Source organism: Micromys minutus (assembly GCF_963924665.1).
Source record: "Micromys minutus genome assembly, chromosome: 21".
In the NCBI taxonomy this organism is placed as follows: domain Eukaryota; kingdom Metazoa; phylum Chordata; class Mammalia; order Rodentia; family Muridae; genus Micromys; species Micromys minutus.
This window is the reverse complement of record NC_137956.1, coordinates 11,889,781-11,915,341: the sequence shown is the minus strand read 5'-3', so window position 1 is coordinate 11,915,341 and position 25,561 is coordinate 11,889,781. Positions and strand designations below refer to the sequence as shown.

General features: G+C 44.9%; 1 protein-coding gene and 1 pseudogene across 2 annotated transcripts; both read left to right on the top strand.

Moving 5' to 3' along the window:
* Window positions 1-5,083: 5,083 nt before the first annotated feature.
* On the top strand, window positions 5,084-5,795 carry LOC308434094 (ubiquitin-conjugating enzyme E2 R2-like; annotated as a pseudogene). Its single transcript has one exon. The product of its transcript is annotated as a ubiquitin-conjugating enzyme E2 R2-like (transcript).
* A 10,582-nt stretch (window positions 5,796-16,377) lies between these two features.
* EEF1A1 (eukaryotic translation elongation factor 1 alpha 1) lies at window positions 16,378-19,639 on the top strand. Its single transcript, XM_080933931.1, has 8 exons — window positions 16,378-16,450; window positions 17,388-17,565; window positions 17,651-17,830; window positions 17,926-18,222; window positions 18,299-18,449; window positions 18,558-18,814; window positions 18,901-19,135; window positions 19,229-19,639. Exons 2-8 carry the CDS (start codon window positions 17,422-17,424, stop codon window positions 19,351-19,353), a joined length of 1,389 nt encoding a protein of 462 aa, XP_080790057.1. The 5' UTR covers window positions 16,378-16,450; window positions 17,388-17,421; the 3' UTR covers window positions 19,354-19,639.
* Window positions 19,640-25,561: the final 5,922 nt, after the last annotated feature.

The window sequence follows — 25,561 nt, the reverse complement described above, 5'->3', positions numbered from 1 at the left end:
TTCCCTTTCTTCCTATCCTGTCTCCCCCTTCCTTTTTTGATACATGGCCTCTTGTAGCTCAGTCTGTTTTTGAACTCGCCAAATAGCCAAGGATGGCCTTGAACTCCTGATCTTACCTCCCAAGTGCTTAGATGTCAGACACATGCTCCCATACCTGGTTAAGAATTTTGTTTTTGTTATAGTTTGTTTCCTTTGAGGTCACTTAGGTTTCTGTTCCTGGACATTAAGAGTTTTCGAAGTTCAGTCTCCAATCTCTAAGCTCTTGGTTGTCCTAAATTCCTTCCTGGTTCCTATTACTAAGACCAACAACAACCCAGATGATGCTGGTGCACACCTTGGATCCCAGCACTCCTCCCAGAAAGGCAGAGGCAGGCAGACCTCCAAGTTCAAGGCCAGACTGGTCTACAAATTGAGTTCCAGGACAGCCGAGGCTGTTGTTACACAGAGAAACCCTGTCTTGAAAAACAAAAACAAAGGAACTAAGAACATCAAGCCAGGTGGTAGGGTTGGAAGTAAGAGAGCTTGCTGTGTGAGGACTGGAGTTCAAACCCTAAAACCTAATCATGTGGGCTCTGTGTGAGGAGGTGGAGGCTGGAGGATTTCTGAAGCTTGCTGGCTGCCAGTCTGGTTTTAGGCCCAATAAGAGACCCTGTATCGATAAAGCAGAGTGACAGATCAGGGTACCCAGTGTCATTCTCTGGCCTTCACAGGCACCCAGATGGTGCACATACCCACACATATACATATGTGTATATACACATGCATCACACACACACACACACACACACACATACACACACACACACACACACACCAGGCATGGTATAAGGCAGAGGAGAGGCTGAGGCAGGAGGAGTCAGTATCAGAGGTTCGGGGTCATCTTAGCTGTATAGTGAGTTTGAGGGTAACTTGGGCTGTGTGAGACCTTGTCTTGAAAAATCAAAACTGATGAAAGAAAAAAAAAGGAAGATAGGAATGAGGGAGGAAAAAGAATATATTCAAATTGGAGTGTTAAGCTGATCGGCAAGAATGTGTAGCACGGTGCATTGTTTCAACCCTACTTCTCCCAGAAACAAAGAACTAATGGGGACCGGGTAGATTCCACCAAGCACGGCAGAATGTCTGTAATCTCTACATTGAGGAGGCAGAGGCAGGAGGACCATAGTCAGGATAAACTTGTGTTAGACTTGGGCCCTGTTTCAAACACCAAACAGGGAGATCGATGTGGGTGAGTTTGTTTCTGCTGTGTGCTGCCGCTGCTCTTGTGGGTTTTGCTTTCTGCCCTTCTGCCCCGTGTTTGCAAAGACTAAATCCCCAAAGAGGCAGGTTCTCTTCTGATCTAGATCTTCACATTCCGCGCTCCTCGCCCGCAGAAGTTCTTCGTTCCAGAGCACTTTGGATTAAGCTCATTGTGGGGTTTGAGGCAGATGTAGCCCATTCCTACACACCCTCTGACAGTGTTTGGAAATAAAGGAGTAAAATCTTCAAAGACAAGAAAACTAGGAAGTGGGATGATGGCTGGATTATATATCTTACTTCACTTACTTACCTTGGTTTTTCCAGACAGGGTTTCTCTGAGTAGCCCTGGCTATCCTGGAGCTCACTCTGTAGTCCAGGCTAGCCTCAAACTTGGAAATCCTGCCTTTGCCCCCGAGTGCTGGTATCAAAGACGTGTGCCACCATCGTCCACTTGTATTAAGTTTCATGTGTTTATTTTGGTGTCGGGCTAAAACCTATGGCCTTGTAGATTTTAGACAAGCACTGTTACTGAGCTACATATGCAGCCCCTTTATTTAGTTTGAGTCAGGGTCTTCCTATGGGGCCCTAGTGCTTTGGAATGCACTAAATGGACCACGCTAACAAACTCACAGATATTTGCCTGTCTCAGCCTCCTAAGTGCTGAGATGAAAGGCATGTTCCTTTTCCGTTTTTGAGACGGGGTCTCACTGTGTTAACCAGACTGACTGGGCTGAAACTCACAGGATCCACCTGCTTCTGCTCCCGAATGTGGGGATCTCAGGCTTGCCCTGTACTGGCCTTACTTGGCCTTTACCTCCCAGATCCAGGAGATTGGAGGCTTGTACCTCTCTGCCCAATTCTCATTTCACTTTTTTTGTTTGTTTGTTTGTTTGTTTTTGAGACAGGACTTCTCTGTGTAGCCCTGGCTATCCTGGAACACTCTCTTAGATGGGCTGCCTCTGCCCCAGAATGCCGGAATTCAAGGCGTGGCCAGCTCCCATTTAACTTTTAAAGAAAGTGTGTTTGCTTGGGAGTTTGTTCCACTTTACATTTGCTGCATCTGCATGAGTCCCAGCTGCTCGACACAGATCTACAATCTCAGCATCTTTCTGAAGACATGTAAGGGACACTCATCATCTCCACTTGTGAAAGATTTACACTAGATAGAAAAATTTATATCTCTCTCTCTCTGTGTGTGTGTGTGTGTGTGTTTCTTCTGTCAGCAGTTTAAGACACAATTCTTTGAGTTCTTGCTCCAAGCTTCTTCTGAGCCCTCCACTGATTGCCTGTGCCCTGCACGTAATGGGTTTACCTCCCTCTCACAGCCCCCAGTGGTTTCCTGGTTCCTTTATTTACTTGTTTTGTTTTGTCTGCTGGGTAGCTATGGTGGGTCTAGGGAGGTCTCCAACAGTTGTGTGAATTTTGCCGATAGGGACTGTGCAAGCGCACAGCCATTGTCTCTCCATGCTGTGCATGCTAGTGTAGGTCAAAGACTGAGAACAGACCTGCCTTAGCTTTCACTGTTCTTTTCTTTTCACCAATGAATGACCACTCCGCAGCAATTTAGACGAACAAAATTTCAAACTGCCTAAGTTTGCTTCCAATTGCTTCCATTAAAACCAGAACCAAAAGCAACTTGGGGAGGAAATAGTTTATTTGGGTTACACACTGTCCATCACCGAGGGAAGTCAGGATAGAAACTGAGGCAGAGGCAGTAGATGAGTGTGCTGTTTACTGGCTCGTTCCCCTGGCCTGGTTTACTCAGTTTTTCTATACCACCTGACACCACGAGGGCTGTGCACTCCCACATCTATTATTAATCAAGAAAATGCCCTAAAGACTTACCTACAGGCCAGTCTAATCTGATGGAGACAGTTTCTCAACTGAGGTTTCCTTTTTCCAGAAGACTCTAGCTTGTGTCAAGTGGAAAAAAACAGCAAGAATAAAAAAACCAACCAAACCAACACATGCATAAACACCACACACACACACACACACACACACACACACACACACACACATATGCACTCACACAAAATACATGTGCACACGTATGAAAGCACACACACATGCACACCACTGCAGAACATATGTCCAGAAATCAGAGGATCACTCGACCACTTGAGGAATTGGTTCTCCCCTACCAAGTACATCCTGAGATAAAACTTAGGTTGTCAATCTTGGTAACACGTGCCTCAACCTGCTAATCCACCTCTACCTGGTTGATGGTTTGGCTTTCATTTGCTTATTTTTATTTATTTACTTACTTACCTTTTATTTTCATATGTTCTGTTGGACAGAGTCTCACTCTGAAGTCCTGACTGGCCTGGAACTCATAGCGATCCGCTTACTCTTGCTTTTTGAGTACTGGAATTAAATGGACACAGCATCACGCCCCACTAGGTTTTGCTGTTGTACCCACATTTGCTTAAAATGCAACGTAAACCTTCTGCATTAGGGTCCCGAGTTCTAGGCTTATGGTAGGTTTATGACACTATACCCAGCTCAGTAGTAGTCTTTAACAAGCATTCGATTATTTATTTGTTTATTATTTTTGTGTGTATGAGTGTCTTGCCTGCATGTATGTCTGTGCACAACACGCAAACCTGGTGGCTGCAGGCCGGAAGAGAACCCTGGAATTGGAGTTAAAGTTGTGAACTGCCTGTGGGTGCCGAGAATTGAACCTGGGTCCTCTAGAAGAGCAGGCAGTCTTAAGTGCTGAGTCAGCTCTCCGGCCCGGTTCCTATTTTCGAGTAATTAAACTGAAAGCAGCACTCCAATAATTAGGATTATACCCAGCCATTTGTTTGCAATGTCATTTCAAGAAACTTTGCATACTTCTTGGAAACCGCTTTTTAACTGAACAAAAATTATCTTTGATGCTTTTTTTTCTCACCAACATTCACTTTGACCTCTCCCTATTTTCAGCACCGGGGCTTAAATATCAAGACTCTCTTTAAGGACTAGGTTTTAGCTATGACTTGGACCTCATAAAAAAAAAAAAACCCTTGTCAGCAATCTTTATACTTGTGAGGACCCCTGATTTTTTTTTTTTTTTTGGTGTTTGAGATGGAGTTCTTTTTGCCACCCTGGCTTTTCTGGTACTCATCCAACTCTGAGATCCACCTGTCTCTGCCTTCCTAGTCCTAGGAATTAAAGGAGTGTGCTGCCACACTGGGGGTGGAGGGGCGGGGAGCAAGTCGGGCTAGAGTGGTTAGGAGCACTGACCCTCTTCCAGAGGTCCTGAGTTCAATTCTCAGCAACCACATGCTGACTCACAACCACCTGTAATGGGATCCGATGCCCTCTTCTGGTGTGTCTGAGGACAGCTACAGTGTACTTATATATAATAAATAAATAAATCTTAAAAAAGAAAGAACTTAATCTTAGTAGGTAGCCAACTGAGACCCGACTTTCCCTTTACATGGATGATTGTGGGACATATGCAAGGTTTTCGTATTTTTTAAATCCAAGTCTGGATAGTTCCTTTGGCAGCAGAAGTAGCTTGCTAATTGATAGAAGGAAGCAGATGGCACTTGAAAAAAATTAACAATTAAAAAGATATCATACTTTCAAAAAGAAAAAACGGAAAAAAGATATTTAAACCTGGAGAGAACAATCACATGATAAGACTTTAGGATTCAGGCTTCTTAAGAGCAACTATGCTGCCTTTTTAAAAAAAGTAATTGAGTGAGTGAGGAGGACCCCGGGCAGCCCCCCCCCCCCCAGGCGTGTGTGGACAGGGGCCCGGCCCGGCCAGAGGGCAAGCGGAAGGGAGGGGCCTGGTCCGGCCCAGCCAGTGGCGTGAGGACTGGGGCCGCGGCCAGACACAGCCGCTGCTGCCATGGCCCAGCAGCAGATGACCAACTCGCAAAAAGCCCTGATGCTTGAGCTGAAATCCCTGCAGGAGGAACCGGTGGAGGGCTTCCGGATCACCCTGTTGGATGAGTCCGACCTCTACAACTGGGAGGTGGCCATCTTCGGACCCCCTAACACCCTCTACGAAGGCAGCTACTTCAAGGCACATATTAAATTTCCTATTGACTTCCCGTATTTACCACCTACCTTCAGATTCCTGACCAAAATGTGGCACCCCAACATTTATGAGAATGGAGATGCATGCATTTCAATTCTTCATCTGCCTGTAGATGACCCACAGAGTGGAGAGCTGCCCTCTGAAAGGTGGAACCCTACTCAGAATGTGAGGACTATCCTGTTGAGTGTAATCTCACTGCTTAATGAGCTGAACACCTTTTCTCCAGCCAATGTGGATGCTTCAGTCACGTTCAGGAAATGGAGGGACAGCACAGGAAAAGATAAGGAGTATGCTGAGATCATTAGGAAACAGGTCTCAGCCACAAAAGCTGAAGCAGAGAAGGATGAAGGTCCCCACAACCCTGGCAGAATACTGCACCGAAACTAAAGTGCCTTCCAATGACAACAGCTCAGATTTGCTCTATGACGACTTGTATGACGATGACATTGATGACGAAGATGAGGAGGAAGAAGATGCCGACTGTTATGATGATGATGATTCTGGAAATGAGGAGTCGTGACATGTTCCTTCAGTTCCCTGTACTGCCCTGACGTCTCGGGACAAAGGGAAGGGAGCAAGTGGGGAACAGTAGCCACTCAGCAGAAACTTACTCTTGGGGCGGGAAGCAAACAGCCCCTGCTGACCCCCTTGCAGATCTCAGTTCGCTCCTTTCTAGGGACCTGTACTGGAGAGGAAGTTCTCTCCACAGAATGTCTGAATCTTTGCACTCTTCCCTCCATCACTGTATTGATTGTTTTTTAACAACAGCCACCACCCCTCAAACTCTCCTCACCTCATCTCTGCAGAGTGTTCACAGCAAAACACCTTTGTCTGTTTCTAGATTCTTGAAGAATTAGTCTGTTTAAGACATTGTGTTTAAAACTGGGAGCCCACTGGGAGTCCACAAGTGCTGCATATATTGGGTAGCAAAAGAAAATGGGGGGAAAAAAAAAACTCACAAAGCAAACTTAAAAAAAAAACCAAGCCAATTTGCCAAGGTTTAGCTGCTCCTTTCCATTAGTGAGTGTGCATTTGTTCAGCCCTGTGGTGGTGAGTTTTGTTTCTTTCCCTTCCTAAGGCTGGGCTGCGGTGGGCATGAGGGACTTACTCTTGCTAAGTCTGAAACGTGCTGCCTCTGTGAGACCTTCCCCAACATGGAGGCTGCTACTCTGAGGAGATATCAGATTTTGTTTTTTGGAATTGATTGGGATCTAAAGCCTGAAATAAATATTCATACTTTACATAGAAAAAAAATTTTAAGAAGTAATTGCTGGGTGGGGCAGCAGCACACACACACCTTTGATTCCAGCACTTGGGAGGCAGAGGCCGGCCGATCTGAAACCAGCTTGGTCTGCGAAGTGAGTTTCAGGACAGCCGAGGCTACACAGAGACCCTGTCTCAAAAAACAAACATCAAAACCCCAACGTCATCTCTGGGCATGGCTGCACATACCTTTAGTCCCCGGAGAGGCCGAGGCTGGTGGATCTGAGTTGGAGGCTAGCTGGGCCTACAGAGTGAGTTCCAGGACAGCCTAGAGCTGTGTAGATGGACCCTGCCTCAAAACAACAATGACAAAGTTTTATTAAATATCTAACTTTGCAAATCTGTCCTGGAACTCAATCTATAGACCAGGTTGGCCTTGAACTCACCTGCCTCTGTCTCCTGAGTGCTGCAATTAAATATATATAATTATATATTATATTAATATAATAACATATATGTATATATATGACAATCCATTTCAAGAGAAAAGAGGACTATTTATAAATTACTAAGCCCAAGGTATTTCTGTTAGAGTAACCTGATCAGACTGAAAATTAAGCTGTTAAGGCCAAGGTGTGGCTTAATGGTAGATACCTTGCACTGCAAGCTTGAGGCCCTGTGGGTATGTTGGTATGTATTTGTAATCTTCCTATTTAGGTTCAAGGTTCAAGGCCTGCCCGAGCAGCATAGCAAGTTCCATAGCAGTGCTCCCTAGTGAGGCTCGACATGAAGGGGCAGAGACATAGAGACAGCTTGCCAATGTTTTACCGGGGCTGGGGGCTCAGCATTACTATGGGGTATGGAATGTGCTCTGAATGCAGAAGGCCTTGGGTTCAACGTCTAATCCTAAAAGAAACAAACTGTTAAGCACTTGTAAGACACTGAGAACAGTTTTCCTTTTTTTACCCCCAATACTTACTTTTACTTAACGTGTATGGGTATTCTGCTTGCATGTATAGCTGTGTGTCATACGTGTAAGGTGCCCATAGAGGGTATAAGAGGCTGTTAGAACCCCAGGAACTGGAGCTTCAGATGGTTGTAAGGTTCCATGTGAGTGCTGGGAATCGAACTTGGATCTTCTGGAAGAGCAGCCATTGCTCTTAATTACACTGATCAACTCTCCAGCCTAAGCTAAGAGTTTTCTATTGGTTGTCAGGCTTGATAGCAGACAGAGCCCTTACTTTCTGGATGCCTTGATATTCTGCCAGACTTTCCTTCTATTGCAAAAAGAATGTAAAAATCCAGTCGTGGTGATACACACTTTTAACTCCAGTGTTTAGGAAGCAGGCAGGGGCAGAGAGACCTCTGTCTGAGGCCAGCCCGGGGTTAAATAGTAAGAACCTGTCCCTGTCTTTAAAAAAGGAAAGTGAGAGTTCGCTGTACAGCTTCTGACAATTATTTACTATGTTTTTGCATTACCAATTATTGTTTTGTAAGATTTATTTATTTTATGTATATAAATACACTGAGTTCTCTTCTGACACACCAGATCTCATTACAGATGGTTGTGAGCCACTGTGTGGTTGCTGGGATTTGAATTCAGGACCTCTGGAAGAGCAGTCAGTGCTCCTAACTGCTGAGCCATCCCTTCAGCCCCGTTGCCAATTGTTTTTAAGTGTTTATAATCAACAAGATACTAACAAGCTTTTTCTGGACTGACTCAAATTGAAGTCACAAAACATATAAGCTGAGAGCAGGCTTTTCTAAGAAAGCCCTGCAGGTACATGTGTTCACTAGCTAAGCAAGTTCCCGAGGTCATGTTCTGTCATGACATATTAGAACTCTGAGGACGTTGCTGCGGATGAGTAAGAAGCCTTCTGTTTTGTCGATGTGCTCCAAAGACCCACAGCTTCCATGTTTGTGAACAAAGGACCACAGGGACTGGATCCCTGAGTCTCGGCTTCCAGAACCGCTGTCAGTTAAATGCTGATTCTTTTTTTCTATACCCTAATATATTCCCCACAAAAGACTGGCAAAGGCATGCAATGAAAACAGCAAGGTGACATGTTATATTTCACTCTTTTGCGTGGTAACAGCAAAAGGTAAAACTCAGGAAGAATGTACGTGCTTAGTATAAACTGTTGTGGTGCACCCATCACACCAGGGGAAGCCCCACAGAAAAGACGAACACAGACAGAAAGCAGGGCATTGGGTAGCCTGGGCTCTGGTGGAGAAGCCACTGTAACCAGGAAGCTCTGTGTATTTATTATATTGTTGAACAGGGAGTTGGAGTTATTGCTTGCAACTGAACCTGAAGGCAGATTATTCATATAGATAAACAAATAGGCAGAGTTTATGGCAGACAGGTGGGCCAAAGAGACAGGTTTCGATAATCTGAGTAGGAGCAGTTGCTGTAAGGGCTGTGAATATGGGGGTGGGGAGAAAGCTATGAAGGAAATTTTTTTTTCAAAGACACACTGTCAACACTTGTACTCAGGGTCTCCCAGGAAGGCTTTGCTATCCCTGTGAGCAGGGTCTATGGGTCCTTACCTGGCCCTGCTTACATCATCAGTTCCCACTAAGGACTTCACTCAGGGCTACCTCTGCTGCCCACACTGTTGCTTGCAACTACTACAGCTATAACATGTTGGGAGTGGGCCTACATTACATCCTTCAAATCTTAAGAAAATGCCTCCAGCATAGCTGGGCCATTTTACTTGGATTATCATCGGCCCGAAACATTATTTGTGCACTTGGTGTGTGTGTGGTGTGTGTGTTTTTATTTAGGTTTACACTATGTTGCTTGCTATATAGGACAAGTTGGCCTTAAACTCACTGAGATCTACCTGCCTCTGCCTCCCTAGAGTTGGGATTAAAGGCACACAGTCCCAAATTTGGCTAATCCCACTCTTAAATACCCTTAAAAAATGATGCTGCACTCTTATAATCCCAGCGCCCAGGAGCCAGAGGCCAAGGATTTAGGAATTTAAGGCCAGTCTGCTTTCTTAGAGAGTTCAAGACCAATTCAGGCTACTTGAGAAGAGAGAGGGAAGGAGGGAGAGAGGGGGAAAGAGAGGATGAGGGAGACTATGATTATGGGTGAATCTGGAACTCAAGGTGTAGCTAGAACACTTTACTACTGAGCTACGTTCTCAGCTCTACAATGTCCTTTTCTGTCTGAGTGAGTATGGCACAGGCCTATAAACCCAGGACTCAGGGAGTTGAGGTAGGAGGATCCCCTGTTCAAGGCCAGCCTGAGCCATGTAGTGAAGAATTTGTTTAATTGGTATAGCAGGAGGAAAACGTGGCAGCAATATGTTGGTGCCTAAAAGTGTGTTAAATAGGACCAATGGTGTGATTAGCAGTCCCGAAAGATGCCAGTGTTCACCCAGCAGAGGAATGTTAGTTTGCCTCTTTATTCCTTTCTTTCTTCCTAAGAGTTCACATTCATGGACATACAAGCAAACTTAAGGAAAGCAGCTGGCAAATATGAATTCTGATTATTAGTCAAAAGTATATTTATTACTTACTAGTCAATAAGGTCAGTTATTAGCACTGACTGATGTTATCAAAAGGCATATAGCATTGGCTGTAACATGACGTAGGGTAGGAGGAGTCAAACTAAATTAGGGTTGCCCTCAAAACGGGGATTTGAGTAAAAGATTTTTTAAAAATCCTGCTATTCACTTCAGTCTTGTCCTCCAGTCTCTTCTGCAGACGAAGGACACAGGAAGGTGACCTCAGCGTGAAGGCGGGTGGGAGGGTGGTCTGGACCACCTCATTCTCGGGAGAACAGACGTGGCTCTTGGTGGCGTAGGCGGCAAGCAGGTGCACTGGCGACTTGGAGCCGCCGGCTGGGGGAGGGGAGGGGACAGGAAGGGACGCTGTCTCCCCACCCCCGAAGCGGAAGTGGCGTCCTGCCCGGAGCACAGGCTGCAGCCAGTGTCTACCAGAAATACATAACAATTCGACTCCCTTCATCTAAAAGCTATCTATGCTTAAACGCAAAAATCGAGATTTCTCTTCCTCTGTGGCGAGTCCCAACCGCGATCTAACTTCAGGAGCACCCGTTCGGCTACTTACAAACCCGGGAGTCGGCTGTGATTTTTGTCTTTTTTGGTTGATTTGTTAGAAAGCACCCTCTGTTGGGATTCTGTAAACCCCACCCCTCAATTACCTGGCAGTAGCCAGGTATGCTCCGCCCCAGTGACCTGACACTATAAAAGGGGCTACTTGCCCCCTCCTCTCTCTTGGCCTCTTGCTCTCCCCTTTACTCCTCCTCTTCCCCTCCCCCCTCTCCCCCTACATGCTCATGGCCGGCCTCTACTCCTTCCTCCCTCCCTCCCTCCCTCCCTCCCTCCCTCCCTCTCTCTCTCTCTCTGCCTCTACCACCCTCCTAACTCTCCCATGACCTGGATAAACTATTCTGTACTATACCTTTGTGTGGCTGGTCCCTCAGGGGGAAGGGATTCCCAACATGGGCCCCTCAGAGGTCTTGCTGCACCTTCATGGGCCATATGCCCCCCACTCTCTTCATCTTTTCCCTAACATTGATGCCGAGACTCTGAACGTCATCTTTTAAAGTGTGTGCTCTCATCCTGTGATAGCTGGGAAGGGACCTACATTCTAGGAGAGCTTTGGGAAGAAGGGTTGAATATCTGAACATTTCCTTCCTTTCTTTCTAGGAGTAGTCATAACGTGAACTGTGCCTAGTGGCACAGGCTTGCAGTTCCAGCTACCCAGGAAGCTGACTATCTCAGTTCAATGGCCTGTTTGGTTAACTGAGCAAGACCCTGTCTCAAAAAATAAAGCAAAGCAGGCATCAGAACCCATGCCTGTAATCCCAACATTTAGGAAAATAAGGCCAGTCTAGATTATGTGAAACTTACTTAAAATGAAAGGAAATAAAACATTTTTTTTTAAATTGCGTTAGAATACAAATAGAATGTTGGCTTGGCCCATGAAAGGGCCTACGGTCAATCCCCACTGTCAAATAACAACAATGTCAATAGCGATTGACCCAGGAACCAGGGACTGAGGTGGTGCTTATTTTACCCATCAGAGCAGACCAGGCCTCCAGATCTTCCAAGCATCCCTCAGGCCCTACCAATCATACCCTGCCCTCAACCCTGAACTTTACAGCCTAGGGCTGAGCCCCCCCCCCCCAGGCAAAAGGCTCCTCCTTATATAATCTCTCTTCCCCCTCCCTCTTCTTCCTCCTCCTGTTCTCTTTCTCGGTGTGACCTGTGACCTGACCACCCTTTCTCTCTTTCTTCCTCCCCTCCCTCCTCCCCATGGCGACTTCCTTGACCTCCTTCCTTAGGGCTGGCAAACTCTCCTGCTCCTGAGCAGCTTCCCAATAAACCTGCCACTAAACTAAACTACTATGGCTGAAGATTTACTTCTATTATTTTAAATGTGTGTGTGTGTGTGTGTCTGTGTATGTCTGTCTGTCTGTCTCTGTGTGTGTGTGTGTGTGTGTGTGTGTGTGTGTGTGTGTGATTGAGTGTGTTACCCTTGGAGGCCAGAGGCATCATGTTTCCTAGAAGATGGGAACTGAACTCATATGTTCGGGAAGACCAGTTAAGTAAGTGCTGAGCCACCTCTCCAGCCTTTATTTTGTTATTTTTAATTATATGAAGGTTTGTTATATGTCTGCATTGTGGCCAATGAATGAAGGTACCCCGAGAGGCCATAGGTGTGGATCTTCTAGAGTAGGGAACTGAACTGTCCTCTGGAAGAACAGCGAGAATTCTTCACCACTGAGCCATTTCTCCAGCCCTGTCCTTTATCAAATAAAATGTTTTTGTTTTGGTGTGTGTGTGTGTGTTTGTGTTTTGTTGTTGTTTTTCAAGATTATGTTTCTCTGTGTAGCAATGGCTGTCCTGGAACTCTGAAGACCAAGGGGGCCTCGAACTCAGATCTGCCTGCCTCTGTCTCCTGAGTGCTAGGACTAAAGGTATTCGCCATCACACCTGGCTTGTTTTGTTTTTCTTTTTTGAGAGGGTTTCTCTGCATAGCCTTGACTATTTAGCTATCTGCATAGCTCATTGTAGACCAGGCTGGTCTCAGGCTGATGTAACTGAAAGCACCTCTTTGATTATTAGTATTAGGATTATACAGAATCATTGGTTTGCAATATCATTTCAATAAATTGTGTAACTTTTAGAAATCACTTGTTAAAATGATTTGCTTATTTTTATGTCATGTGCATTGTGTTCTCCCTGTCTTGTGTCTGTGTGACAGTGTCAGGTCTCTTGGAACTGGAGTTTCAGAGGAGGAAAAGGAGGAACTGTTCCAAGTCTAAAGCAAACCTGTCATGTGGGTTCTGGGAATCGAACCTGGCTTCTCTGGAAGAGGAGCCAGTGTTCTTGATGCTTTTCTTTCTCACCAATATTTACTTTAATTTTTCTATTTTGTTCAGTACTAGAGATTAAATATCATACCTCTCTTTAAGGATTAGATTTTAGCCATGATTCTGGACTTAATATAAGATTTACAAAAGCTCAACTTTCAGCTGTCAAGGTTGAAGACAGACTCAGTTGCCAAAGTGCTTGTTTGCCTAGTGTTTGTGAAGCCCTGGTTGGATTCCTCAGTGCTGTATAACAACAGGTGATGAGTGAGAGGTGGAGGCAGGGGAATCGGATCAGGATTATCTTTAGTTATAGAATGAGTTTGAGGCCAGCCTAGGCCATATGAGGCTCTGTCTCTAAACAGAACACAACAGAAGACCAGAAACACCCCCCCCTTTAAGGCAGAGAGAGTCAGGAGGATTTCTGAGGCCAGTCTAGTCCACAGAGTAAGTTCCAGGCTAGCCAGGGCTATACAAAAAGACTCCCTCTCCCCAACTCTGAAAACAAAACAAACAACCAATATAAAACATCTGGGCTAGGGAGATGGCTCAACAGATAAGAACGCCTGCTGTTCTTATAGAGGACTGGGGTTCAGTTCCCAGAACCCACATTAGGTAGCTCACAACCATGCTAGTTCCAGAGGCCTGATATCCTGACTTCTGAGGGCATATGACACATACATAGTGCACAGACACACATGCAGGTAAAATAGCCATATATATAAAATAAGAACTAAAGCCAAGAGATTCTCTAAAGTTTCAGTCTTTAATCTTTGACTCAAATCCTCAGGTCATGAAATAATAATTTATTTACATTGTTAAAAATTTAACATTCCTGCTAAAATACGTAGGGTTGCTAGGCTTGGTGGTGTAGTCCTTTAATCCTGGGCACAAGGACAGCAAAGGCAGGCAGATCCCTGTGAATTCGAGGCCAGGCTGGTCTACAAAGTGAGTTCCAGGACAGCTAAGGATGTTACATAAAGAAACCTTGTCCTGGAAAACTAAATAAAACAAAGTAAAAGGTGTGTATTGTTGTATTACCCCAATAATATATAAGCCTAAACCATTGGAAGCATATACTGCTACAGCAAGTATGGAAAGTAGTATTTAGTGTGGTATATTTACCACACACATATGTATGTATGTATATCTATCTATCTATCTATCTATCTATCTATCTATCTATCTATCTATCTATCTAAAATATTCACTAATACATCCCACAACTGACTGTGGGAAACAAGCTCTAAAGACGAATCACTAACCAGTGTTTCCAAGGAAACAAATGAGAGCAGACAGAGCAGTTCTATTGCTGCTGATTGGTTTCCCAGTATTACTTGCAATTTCTCTTGTTACAAATAGGGTATCAAGATAATTTTATCCCATATGTGTATGACTGGTGAGGAACCCTAGAAAAATTCTGTGTGAATAAAGAATTGGTGAAATGAGAGAGATGCTAATGTGGACATCATAGAAAAGGCTTTTGTGTGTCTAGCATAGAATAGATCCTGTGTTTGATCTTTAACAACCTCATTGGCCAGAAAAAGAAAAGGCTTCTGTGGATAGAAAATGATTAGTGTGTGTGTGTGTGTGTGTGTATGCTTGGAGAGAAATTTTGTTCTGGATTCTTTGATTTGCATTTACCAGTGTTAAATGAAAATGAAGCTAGAAACCACCTAATGAACGAGAAAACCCATTTTTAGGAAGTTATAAGGATCTGTAAAATAAGAATCAGGAAAGCTATTACAAGGGCGTTGTTTTTCACTTAGGCAAGGAAAGAAACCTTGGGGAGAAGGGGGTGCACACCTGAAATTCCAGGACTTGAGAAACAGAGCTAGGAAGATTAGAAGTTGAAGGCCAGCCTCAGCAATATAGTGAGTTTGAGGCCAGCCTGAGCTACATCAGGTTCTGTTTGAAACAAAAACAAAAGGAGGTAGTGAAATGGCCTTGTGGTTAAAGGCGTTTGCCACAAAGCCTGACTGCTTAAACTAGATCCCCTAGACCCACAGAGTTGAGGGGCAGAATTGACCCCCTAAAGGTGTCCTCTGGCTTTGGCTTCTGCACAAGCGCTGTGGAAAGTGCATTCACATACACCAAATAAATGCCACCTTAAAAGTTAAGAAAACAGGTTTTGTTTGTGAAAAATAATTGAAAACTAGTTTCAGACAAGAGATAAGGAGCAAGCATCATGTAAATTTGCTTTGAACTGTTTCCAAATTGTTTTATATTTAAGTTTTTTCTTGTCTGTGGAACTCTTCCCCAGAAACAAATAGCTCCTTTGCAAATCCTGTGTGTTTCTGTGAACACCGGACAGGCCCCCAAAGCCTCTTGTGTGGTTGGTGCAAGAACATCAAATGTTTGTTACTAGTGATGTTGTACACCTGTGAGAGGATAATGACGAATAATTAGATTATTAAAAAGAAGCGTTCTTTGAGCTAAGTGATAGTGTTTCCCTAGTGTGCAGACACCCTGGGGTTCCATCTCCACCACCCCACATCGCTAATTCCTTTCCATCTCTAGCATTAAAGTACAAATGAGTTTTTCTTTCCTCAGAGAAACACTTCTGGTTGCCTACCCAACAGGTCGAATTTCGGTGAATTTGAAGTTAGCCCGGTCTACAAATTCCAGGGCAGCCAGGGCTAAAAAAAGAGACCTTGTCTCAAAAACAAATCAATCCAGGTATGATCAGTAGAACTGCCTGCAAAGAAAGAGATTTAAATAACAAGACAAGTCCCTTGTGAGAAGCAGTGATTTCACAAGTGTTAGGGACGGGCAATGGGAGAGGTGGCTGATGCTGGTATTTAAATGAGACCATGTGGCGTGGATTTAGATTATTTTCAGGGTCCTCACGTTCAATCTAGAGACTGCGCGCGCACACAGATACATAATGTTTTTTTTTTTTAGCGTTACCAAACCTTGAATCAGAAGTAAAGCTAACTGTAGGATTAAAGCATATTCTGAACGGAACCCCTAGGGGGTGAAGGCCGCTTCAGGCTTCCAGAGCCTGGAATGAACCAAGGGGCCAGCACAGGGGCAGATCCGTCGAGCTCTCTGCTACTGAGCTCTTGGGTTCTGGAGCCAGGAAGGGTCCCCAACATTGTGTTCCTCTTCCGGCCAGAGGAGCAAGGGATACGGGAGGCTGACGTCGGGAGGTGGCCTCCGTGGGAAGGACACCCGGATCTTGACACAGCCTTGGCAGCCGGAGTCGGGAAGAGTAGGGAGAGATTCTGGACGCCCCCTTGGCCAGCTCCTCGCTGCCCCACCCTCGGCTGGGGCAGAGAGTAATTCATACAAAAGGAGGGATCGCCTTCGCCTAGGGAAATCCCAGGGACCGTCGCTAAATTCTCACAGCCCCGAATCCCTGCACCCGCCCCACGACAGCGCGAGGAGCATGCGCCCAGGGCTGAGCACCGGCCGACCGGAGTACACACGCTCCCAGTCCCCGGCGGTGGGGGGAGGGGCGGGCTGAGCGGGGGCCAGGGAGCTGGCGCGGGGCAAACTGGGAAAGTGGTGTCGTGTGCTGGCTCCGCCCTCTTCCCGAGGGTGGGGGAGAACGGTATATAAGTGCGGTAGTCGCCTTGGACGTTCTTTTTCGCAACGGGTTTGCCGTCAGAACGCAGGTGAGTGGCGGGTGTGGCTTCCACGGGCCCCGGAGCTGGAGCCCTGCTCCGAGCGGGCCGGGGTAACCTACGAGTATCGTCGGCAGGGATTAGCTGCGAGCATTCCCACCTCGGCTGGCGGGCAGTGCGGGAGTGAGAGTGCGAGGCCTAGCGGCAACCCCGAAGCCTCACCTCGTGTCCGGATTGAGGCCTAGCGTGGTGTCCGCGCCACCGCGTGCCACTCGGGCCGCACTGTGGGTCTTTTTAATTTTTTTGCCCTGCCCTCGGTTGCCTTCAGCAGCATGGGGTAACAAAGGGAGGGTGTGGAGATTGCTCGTACAGAGCCCCTGAAGCTCTTGTTGGATGGGGATGGGAAGACATGGGGCCGGCTGGGGCCCGCCCGCCTTCGGAGCACATGTCCGACGCCACCATGTTGGGGCGAGCCTTGAGACTTTCCGAAGCAACTAGGCGTGAGTTTAGCGTGCCGGGGCCATGTGGCCCGAGCAGTCGGCACGGTCTGGCCCGGCGGCGCCGCGTTCTCGCCTCCAACAAGGGTGAGGCCGTCCCGCCCGGCACCAGTTGCGTGCGCGGAAAGATGGCCGCTCCCGGGCCCTGTTGCAAGTAGCTCAAAATGGAGGACGCGGCAGCCCGGTGGAGCGGGAGGGTGAGTCACACAAAGGAAGAGGGCCTTGTCCCTCGCCGGCCGCTGCTTCCTGTGACCCCGTGGTCTCGGCCGCAATAGTCACCTCGGGCTTTTGAACACCGCTTGTTTCGGAGGGAGGGGGAGGGGATCTAATGGCGTTGGAGTTTGTTCACATTTGGTGGGTGGAGACTAGTCAGGCCAGCCTGCCGCTGGAAGTAATTCTTGGAATTTGCCCCTTTGAGTTTGGGAGCTAACTCAAAAGCTAATTCGCAAGCTTCTTAGCGGTTCAAAGGTATTTTTTAAACCTGCTTTTAGGTGTTGTGAAAGCCACCGCTAATTCAAAGCAAAAATGGGAAAGGAAAAGACTCACATCAACATCGTCGTAATTGGACACGTAGATTCTGGCAAGTCCACCACAACTGGCCACCTGATCTACAAATGTGGTGGAATCGACAAACGAACCATCGAAAAGTTTGAGAAGGAGGCTGCTGAGGCAAGTATAAGGCAAATGGAAGGTTAGAAATTGGGTAAATGGGGAGTAGCATCTCTTGGATATACTAATTAGAAATCATTTGCAGATGGGAAAAGGCTCCTTCAAGTACGCCTGGGTCTTGGACAAACTGAAAGCTGAGCGTGAGCGTGGTATCACTATTGACATCTCCCTGTGGAAATTTGAGACCAGCAAATACTATGTGACTATCATTGATGCCCCAGGACACAGAGACTTCATCAAAAACATGATTACTGGCACATCTCAGGTGTGTAAAAGTTTACCAAACCGCCCCTGGTCCAGGATATTTTAATTGGGATGTTTTCTCTGATTGACATGGTATGATTGCCTTATTTCTTGCAGGCTGATTGTGCTGTCCTGATTGTTGCTGCTGGTGTTGGTGAATTTGAAGCTGGTATCTCCAAGAACGGGCAGACCCGTGAGCATGCTCTTCTGGCTTACACCCTGGGTGTGAAACAGCTAATTGTTGGTGTCAACAAAATGGATTCCACCGAGCCACCATACAGTCAGAAGAGATACGAGGAAATTGTTAAGGAAGTCAGCACCTACATTAAGAAAATTGGCTACAACCCTGACACAGTAGCATTTGTGCCAATTTCTGGTTGGAATGGTGACAACATGCTGGAGCCAAGTGCTAATGTAAGTGACTTTTAAGGTAGTTTGAGTGTACAAAGCTGCAAGCAGGGGGATTATAATATCTGACTATCTGTTTTAGATGCCATGGTTCAAGGGATGGAAAGTCACCCGCAAAGATGGCAGTGCCAGTGGCACCACGCTGCTGGAAGCTTTGGACTGTATCCTTCCACCAACTCGTCCAACTGACAAACCTCTGCGACTGCCCCTCCAGGATGTCTACAAAATTGGCGGTAAGTAGAACCTTAAGTACAGTGTTGAGGTAAATTTCTTTGACGTGTAAGTCTTAACTGTTTTGTGTATTATAAAGCACTTATTCATACAAAACATTTATACTTTAGGTATTGGAACTGTCCCCGTGGGCCGAGTGGAAACTGGTGTTCTCAAACCTGGCATGGTGGTTACCTTTGCTCCAGTCAATGTAACAACTGAAGTCAAGTCTGTTGAAATGCACCATGAAGCTTTGAGTGAAGCTCTTCCTGGGGACAATGTGGGCTTCAATGTAAAGAACGTGTCTGTCAAAGATGTTAGGCGTGGCAATGTTGCTGGTGACAGCAAAAATGACCCACCAATGGAAGCAGCTGGCTTCACTGCTCAGGTAACCCATTCTTAAATTTTAACGTGTCGAAAGTTTGCTTGTGTGCAGAATCAAAAGACAAGACTTAAAAAATATTCTTTTTCTAGGTGATTATCCTGAACCATCCAGGCCAAATTAGTGCTGGCTATGCTCCTGTCCTGGATTGTCACACAGCCCACATAGCATGCAAGTTTGCTGAGCTTAAAGAAAAGATAGATCGTCGTTCTGGTAAGAAGCTGGAAGATGGCCCCAAGTTCTTGAAGTCTGGTGATGCTGCCATTGTTGATATGGTCCCTGGCAAGCCCATGTGTGTTGAGAGCTTCTCTGACTATCCTCCACTTGGTAAGTTATCTAAGTTCCTGTTATACTGATAAAGTCTGTAATATGAAATGTGCTGACATAACTAAGGTAATGATAAATGATGTTTTTCTACAGGTCGTTTTGCCGTTCGTGACATGAGGCAGACAGTTGCTGTGGGTGTCATCAAAGCTGTGGACAAGAAGGCTGCTGGAGCTGGCAAAGTCACCAAGTCTGCCCAGAAAGCTCAGAAGGCTAAATGAATATTACCCCTAACACCTGCCACCCCAGTCTTAATCAGTGGTGGAAGAACGGTCTCAGAACTGTTTGTCTCAATTGGCCATTTAAGTTTAATAGTAAAAGACTGGTTAATGATAACAATGCATCGTAAAACCTTCAGAAGGAAAGAATGTTTTGTGGACCATTTTTTTGTGTGTGTGGCAGTTTTAAGTTATTAGTTTTCAAAATCAGTACTTTTTAATGGAAACAACTTGACCAAAAATCTGTCACAGAATTTTGAGACCCATTAAAACAAGTTTAATGAGAAAACCTGTGTTGGTCAGTACAATGAAAGCTGAGCGTGTATATATACAAAGGTGCTTGGGGGTCTACAGGGTATGTTCCTAGGAGTTGTCATTGTGCTTGACAGCAGGGGTCTGTCTACCCAGAAGTAAGCTATTTCAAAGGCCATTTTACAAAAAAATAGGCCTTTGAAATAGCCATAGGGTTTGATTAGCTTCAAGCTCTTCTGGTCAGGACAAACTAATGTAATTTAGATGTATCAATTCAAGGTGGTATAGTTGGGCAGACATGGATACTACACTTCAGTCTGTTAGACATACAGCTAATGTGTTTAACCTGCATTGCTGGAGTATGCTACCACATGGCATGTACTGTTGGTGGATATTGGAAACGAAGCAAGGTTGAGTTAGAATACATGAGCTTTATAACCAGGACCAATGTTGAATGTGAATAGGTAAATAGGTTAAATCCAAAGTGGCTAAGAAATAGGGCTTTCTAAAATGAGCTTAATAGTTTTTCTTAGCTTTTGCTAGAATGTAAAACAGGCTGGGGTGGCATTTTAATGTGACAACTCAAACTGGAAAGATTTAGGCTAAAGGCTGTATGGAGATTTGGGAAACTAGTATTAAACTGGTAATTTTGTAAGTTTGCATGTTGCAACGACAGGACTTTGTTACCAGAACATGTAATTTTGAAAGAATTCCCAAGTCTGAATGTTAACCTGAAGGATGTTCAAGGGCATACAAACACGGGCTCTAGTCCCTTGGAGTGGGTTGTCCATGCTGCATAGGATATGTTCATGTGATCAAAACAGGTGACCTAAGTTTAGGCAACATGAGATTTAGACACCTTTGAAATACTTTGGACTTAAGCATCCAATGAAGTGTCAATAATAACTTCATGGCTGAACTGAGTGCTTTCTTGAGTTTAAAGGCTACTGCAGCAAACCCTTTGCCAAATTAATGTTTGTCAACTTGTTGAAATTATTAGGGGTATGGCTGGTTAAAAATGGGTTGCCAATAAATAAGTGTAGCTTTAGTAAGCTACACTTCCAAATCAAGACCTACTTGGGAAATGAGCTGGAGAGATAAGTTTGTCAAATCTAATCTGCATGCTTAGTGGGATAGCACCCTCTACTGGTAGCGATAAGCATGTTGGAGCTGGGGATGGAATTCAGGGCTTCAGGCTTGGTAGGGAAGCCCCTCCACCAAGCAGTCTATATAGCAAGCAGAACTCAGTATTGTTCGCACTGGTTAAAATTAAACATCTGATGAAAGCTAAGAAGTGCTTCCTTCTAGGCAGGCTAGCTGTTATGCGGCTTTAGTGTTAACTTGGTGAGATTTTCCCTCAATTTCCAGCACCCATATGATCAATTCTGGGAGATCTAATGGTCTGCCTGTACCAGGCCCATATACAGTACCCATTTGGGAAAAAAATCTTAAGGAATTTAAATGAAAACGAAAGTTTTTAAAACGTTGGGCCTTAATGTGGGGAGGTAAAGGGTTCCACAGCAATAAAGCCTATTGATACTAACTAGGGTTTAAAGTCACTGGCACATTAAATTTTGAATTGCATAAGGACTATTGAGTCTAACATCCTTGGAAATAAGGTAAATGAAGCTAAGCTGGGCTAGAAAAAGGCTGGTGAGTGGAATGCCTGCTGCTAAGCTGGATGCAGAGATCAATCCCTAGATCCCTCAAGTTTTGTCCACAGGCACATTCTCTATTAAAAGGATGAATTAGTTTTAATACGCTGAAAACGCTGTCCCTACACTGCCTTATCTTAGAGCCAAGCTAGATTCTGGGTCTAAATGAATCTAGTGGCAGCTTTGGGGTACTGGGTGAACCTAGTGCCTTCAATGACACTCATTTAGATTTTTTTTTTCAGAGGCTCAGGGAGGCTTTGAACTTGTGATATTTCCTATCACAGCCTCCTGAGAATAGAATTATAAACTTAATATCAGGTTTGGCTCAAATTTGAGTTTTAGAATACTTTTCTACCAGGCAATTTTCTGAGACAGTTTGTCTATTCCTGGATGTCCTGGAACTTGCTCTGTAGAGTAGGTTGGCCTGAAAATCCGAGATCCACCTGCCTATCCTTCCCAAGACTTGGGATTAAAAGCATGTGCTACCATACCCAACTACAAAGCCAATTTTGTTATCTAAAAACATGGGTTCTTTTTCTTTCTTGAGATGGGTCTTGCACAGTCTACACTTGCTTTGAATTTGCTATGTTGGCAAGACTGGTACATACCATCATGTACAACTAGGTTTTACTAAAATTTGCCTTGGGTGCTTGCTTTAGTTTCTCTTTCAGAAGTTGAGGCAGGAGGAACATTTGGGCATAGGGATTTGAGGCTAGCTTGGACAAAATGAGACTCTTGTTTAAGTTACTCTTCTGTATTGAGAATTAAGCTGATAGCATATTAATCTGGCCTGTGCCTAAAATGCATTTCATGAGAAGGGTGCAAACTAAAGTCAGAGATGGCCTTGCATGTGTTTGAAGCCATTATGTTCATCACATGGGAGGTATCTTGAGTGAACGAACAGAGGAACGACCTCTTTCCTTTCGTACAGAACAGTTCTGTACGAAAGGAAAGAGGTCCCATCCAGAAGGACAAGTTGTCATTTTACTTACAAACTACCCATTACTGCTTATGTGGCACTTTGCTCATTTGCAAGTCTCTGGGAACTTTCATAAGAAGTTAGAGTACTACTCAAATGTTTTCTGTGTTAATTTTGAAGAAAAATTATTTTAGGAAATAATTGCATGGTACTAAATAGTATTGACCATATCATGCAATGGAAATCTCTGAAAGGCCTATGAGTAATTAAGTGTATTGGAGAGTTCAGTTTGTGATCCCTACAAGAGACAACAAAGTTAAAATTTAAAGATTCTCTATGTTGGCTCAGCGGTTAAGAGCACTGGCTTCTCTTCAGAGGTCCCAAGTTCAAATCCCAGCAACCACATGGTGGCTCACAACCATCTGTAATGAGATCTGATGCCCTCTTCTGCAGTGTCTGAGGACAGCTATAGTATACTTACATATAAGTGAATCTTTTAAAATCCTGTCACAGTAATTCTTATACTAGAAAGAGGTGAGAAAACTGCAAGAGATCATCCCATTCTCATTTCTAAGATATTCACATACACTAACACTCATTTTTTTCTTTTCCCTTCTTGAGAGAACTTTTGTAGCCCAGCTAGCTCGGAGTTTATGGTGTTATCTAGTGGTTTGTGTATGCCCCCCCACCCCAGTCTCCACTCCTGGATTTAGTATGTGTCTTAAGGAAGGCTCTTCCTTTTTGACATAGTGTTTATCTATTTTATGTTTTGCCTGCAGGTATGCTTGATACTTATGGAGGCCAAAAGAGGGCATCAGATCCCCTGGACTTGTGTTACAGATGGGTGTTAGCAACCATGTAGAACTCAAGTCCTTTAGAAGAGTAGCAGATGATTTTAACTGCTGAGCCATCTCTCCAGCCACCCACTCCTTAAACCCCTACTTTTGAACACACCTTGCTTTGTGGCTCCAGTTTGTTTGGAACTTCTAGGTACTAAGTAAACCAAGTTGACCTTGAATTGTGGCTTTTCTCTCAGCCTCCCCAGCCTGGGATTGCTAGCCTGTATGTTTTGCTCTAATCTGAAGCAATCCTGCCTCTACCTCTAAGATTTTGGGATTACAGGTGTGCAGTACACTTCTCAAATGTGTGTCACCTACATGTCAGCTATGTAGTCTATGTATTTGTACACTGCACATATGGGACTGACTAAAATAAAGGCTACCTTTTGAAATTAAGTATCAAGGGGGCTGGAGAGAAAGCTCAACAATTGAGAGCACTGGCTGCTCTTCCAAAGGACCCAGGTTCAATTCCCACCATCCACATAGCAGCTCACACCTGTTAACTCCAGTTTCAAGGACATGGCACCCTCATACAGGCATGTGTACAGGTAAAACACAATGTACATAAAAATATCTCTAAAAGATTATGTATCAAGACATAATTCATAATTCAGACCTGATGTGGAAAGACTAGTTAGATGGAACACACCTATGAAAACTGAACTACATCCAAATGGCCATCTGAAATTGTACATATCAAAATATTTGGTTGCCTTCCCATAATCAGATCTTAAGATCTAAGGCCAGAGTGACTGGAACCTTTGAAAACACTCTAGCTGAAGCCTAAGCAGACACGGGGGCCTCTCCTTAGGCAGGCTAACAGGTTGACAGATATAAAGCAGGATCATCTGGCCCACTTGGCTGCATTCATTCTCTAGCCTACCCATAAAGGCTAGCCATACTGGTTACCCAATGCAGGCCTTGGACTACACACTACCCACCAATTACTATGGACAGATTGCTTTAATGTTAAATTATGGTCAGGTCAGTTGCACCAGCAAACATTTTTATTGTATGAAATAATATGACCACTTTTAACCTCCCTTAACCAACTTACGAAGTAAGTTTATGTCTGTTTTATAGTACTTTCATTAATGTTTAAAACTGACTACTGAACATTTCTGAAGTACTGAAATTTAAGAATTAAATGTCCTAAACCAGTTTTTAACCTACAAATTAAACTGCATAGGTGCCAGATAGCCCCCATCAACCTACTTGAGGCTGGCTCATGTAGCTCAGGCTAGCCTCAAACTTAAGATGACTGAACTTCTGATCCTCCTGTCTCCACTTTCAAATGCTAGAATTAAGGGAAAAAAAAAAGAGAGAGAGAGGCTTGGGGCCCCAGGGACTGGGGAGGCCTAGTGGGGTGGGGACATCCTCTTGGAGATGGTGTGTGTGTGTGTGTGTGTGTGTGTGTATACACGAGTGTGTGTGTGTGGGTGGGGGGGGTGGATATGGAACAGTTGGAAGGTGGACCAGAAGGGGTTAAAAGTCTGGACTGGAAAAAAATATATTTAAAAAAATGTGTACAGGTGTTTTGCCTGCATGTATGTCTGCGCACCATATGTGAAGAAGGCCAGGAGAGGCTGTTGGATGCTCCCTGGAACTGGAGTTACACTCTTGTGAACCATCATGTGGATGCTGAGATGCACCCTGTCCTCTGAAAAAACAGCTATTGCTCCTAATTGCTGAGTCATTTCTTCAGTTCCTCCAATTACATGCACATGGTTTAGAACAGAATAAACAGCAGAAGACTGTTGAAGCCGTCTGTCTCCATGCCTGTAGAGAGGCTTTCACTGGAGCCCGAGACCCTCCTGCACTGCAGTGTCTCCTTTAGGAGTCTGACTTAGTCTCCTTACTTTGTAAAAAGGTCTCGATGGCCTCAGCACCCTTGTACTTGACAAAATAACATGCTCCTCAGGCATTTGGAGTCAACTTCCTTGGCGTTTTTAATCTTTAAAACTTGCTTTTCTTTCTTTTTCCTCCTCTCTTCCTTTCTTTTCTTCATTCTTTTGCCTCTACCTTGGAGAGTTACCTGTCTCAGGCTTCTGAGTACTGAGATTAAAGGTGTACACCACCACTGCCTGGGTTATAATTGGGTTTCTTGATGCCAGTTCTGGACTGGTTGTATATGGTACTCTTTAGACACCAGAAGAGGGATCCCATTACAGATGGTTGTGAGCCACCATGTGGTTGCTGGGATTTGAACTCAGGACCTCTGGAAGAGCAGCCAGTGCTCTTAACCTCTGAGCCATCTCTCCAGCCCTGTATGTGGTAGTCTTAACTTGGCAACATCTACACAGTAACTGGTAGTTCCTGAAGAGCCTGGGACAGGAAAACAATAAGCTCCTCAAACACTTTACCTGAGGCAAGTCCTTTACAAAGCAGGTCTTGTTACTAGTGGAGGCCAGAAGAGGGCATCAGACCCTTTGAGCTGGAGTTACAGGTATCAGCTGGGAGTAGAACTCAGGTCCTCTGCAAATGTAGCAAGCCCCTGGGCCATTTCTCTGAGTACTTTGTTTCTAAAGCTCCAGTACAGTTTTACT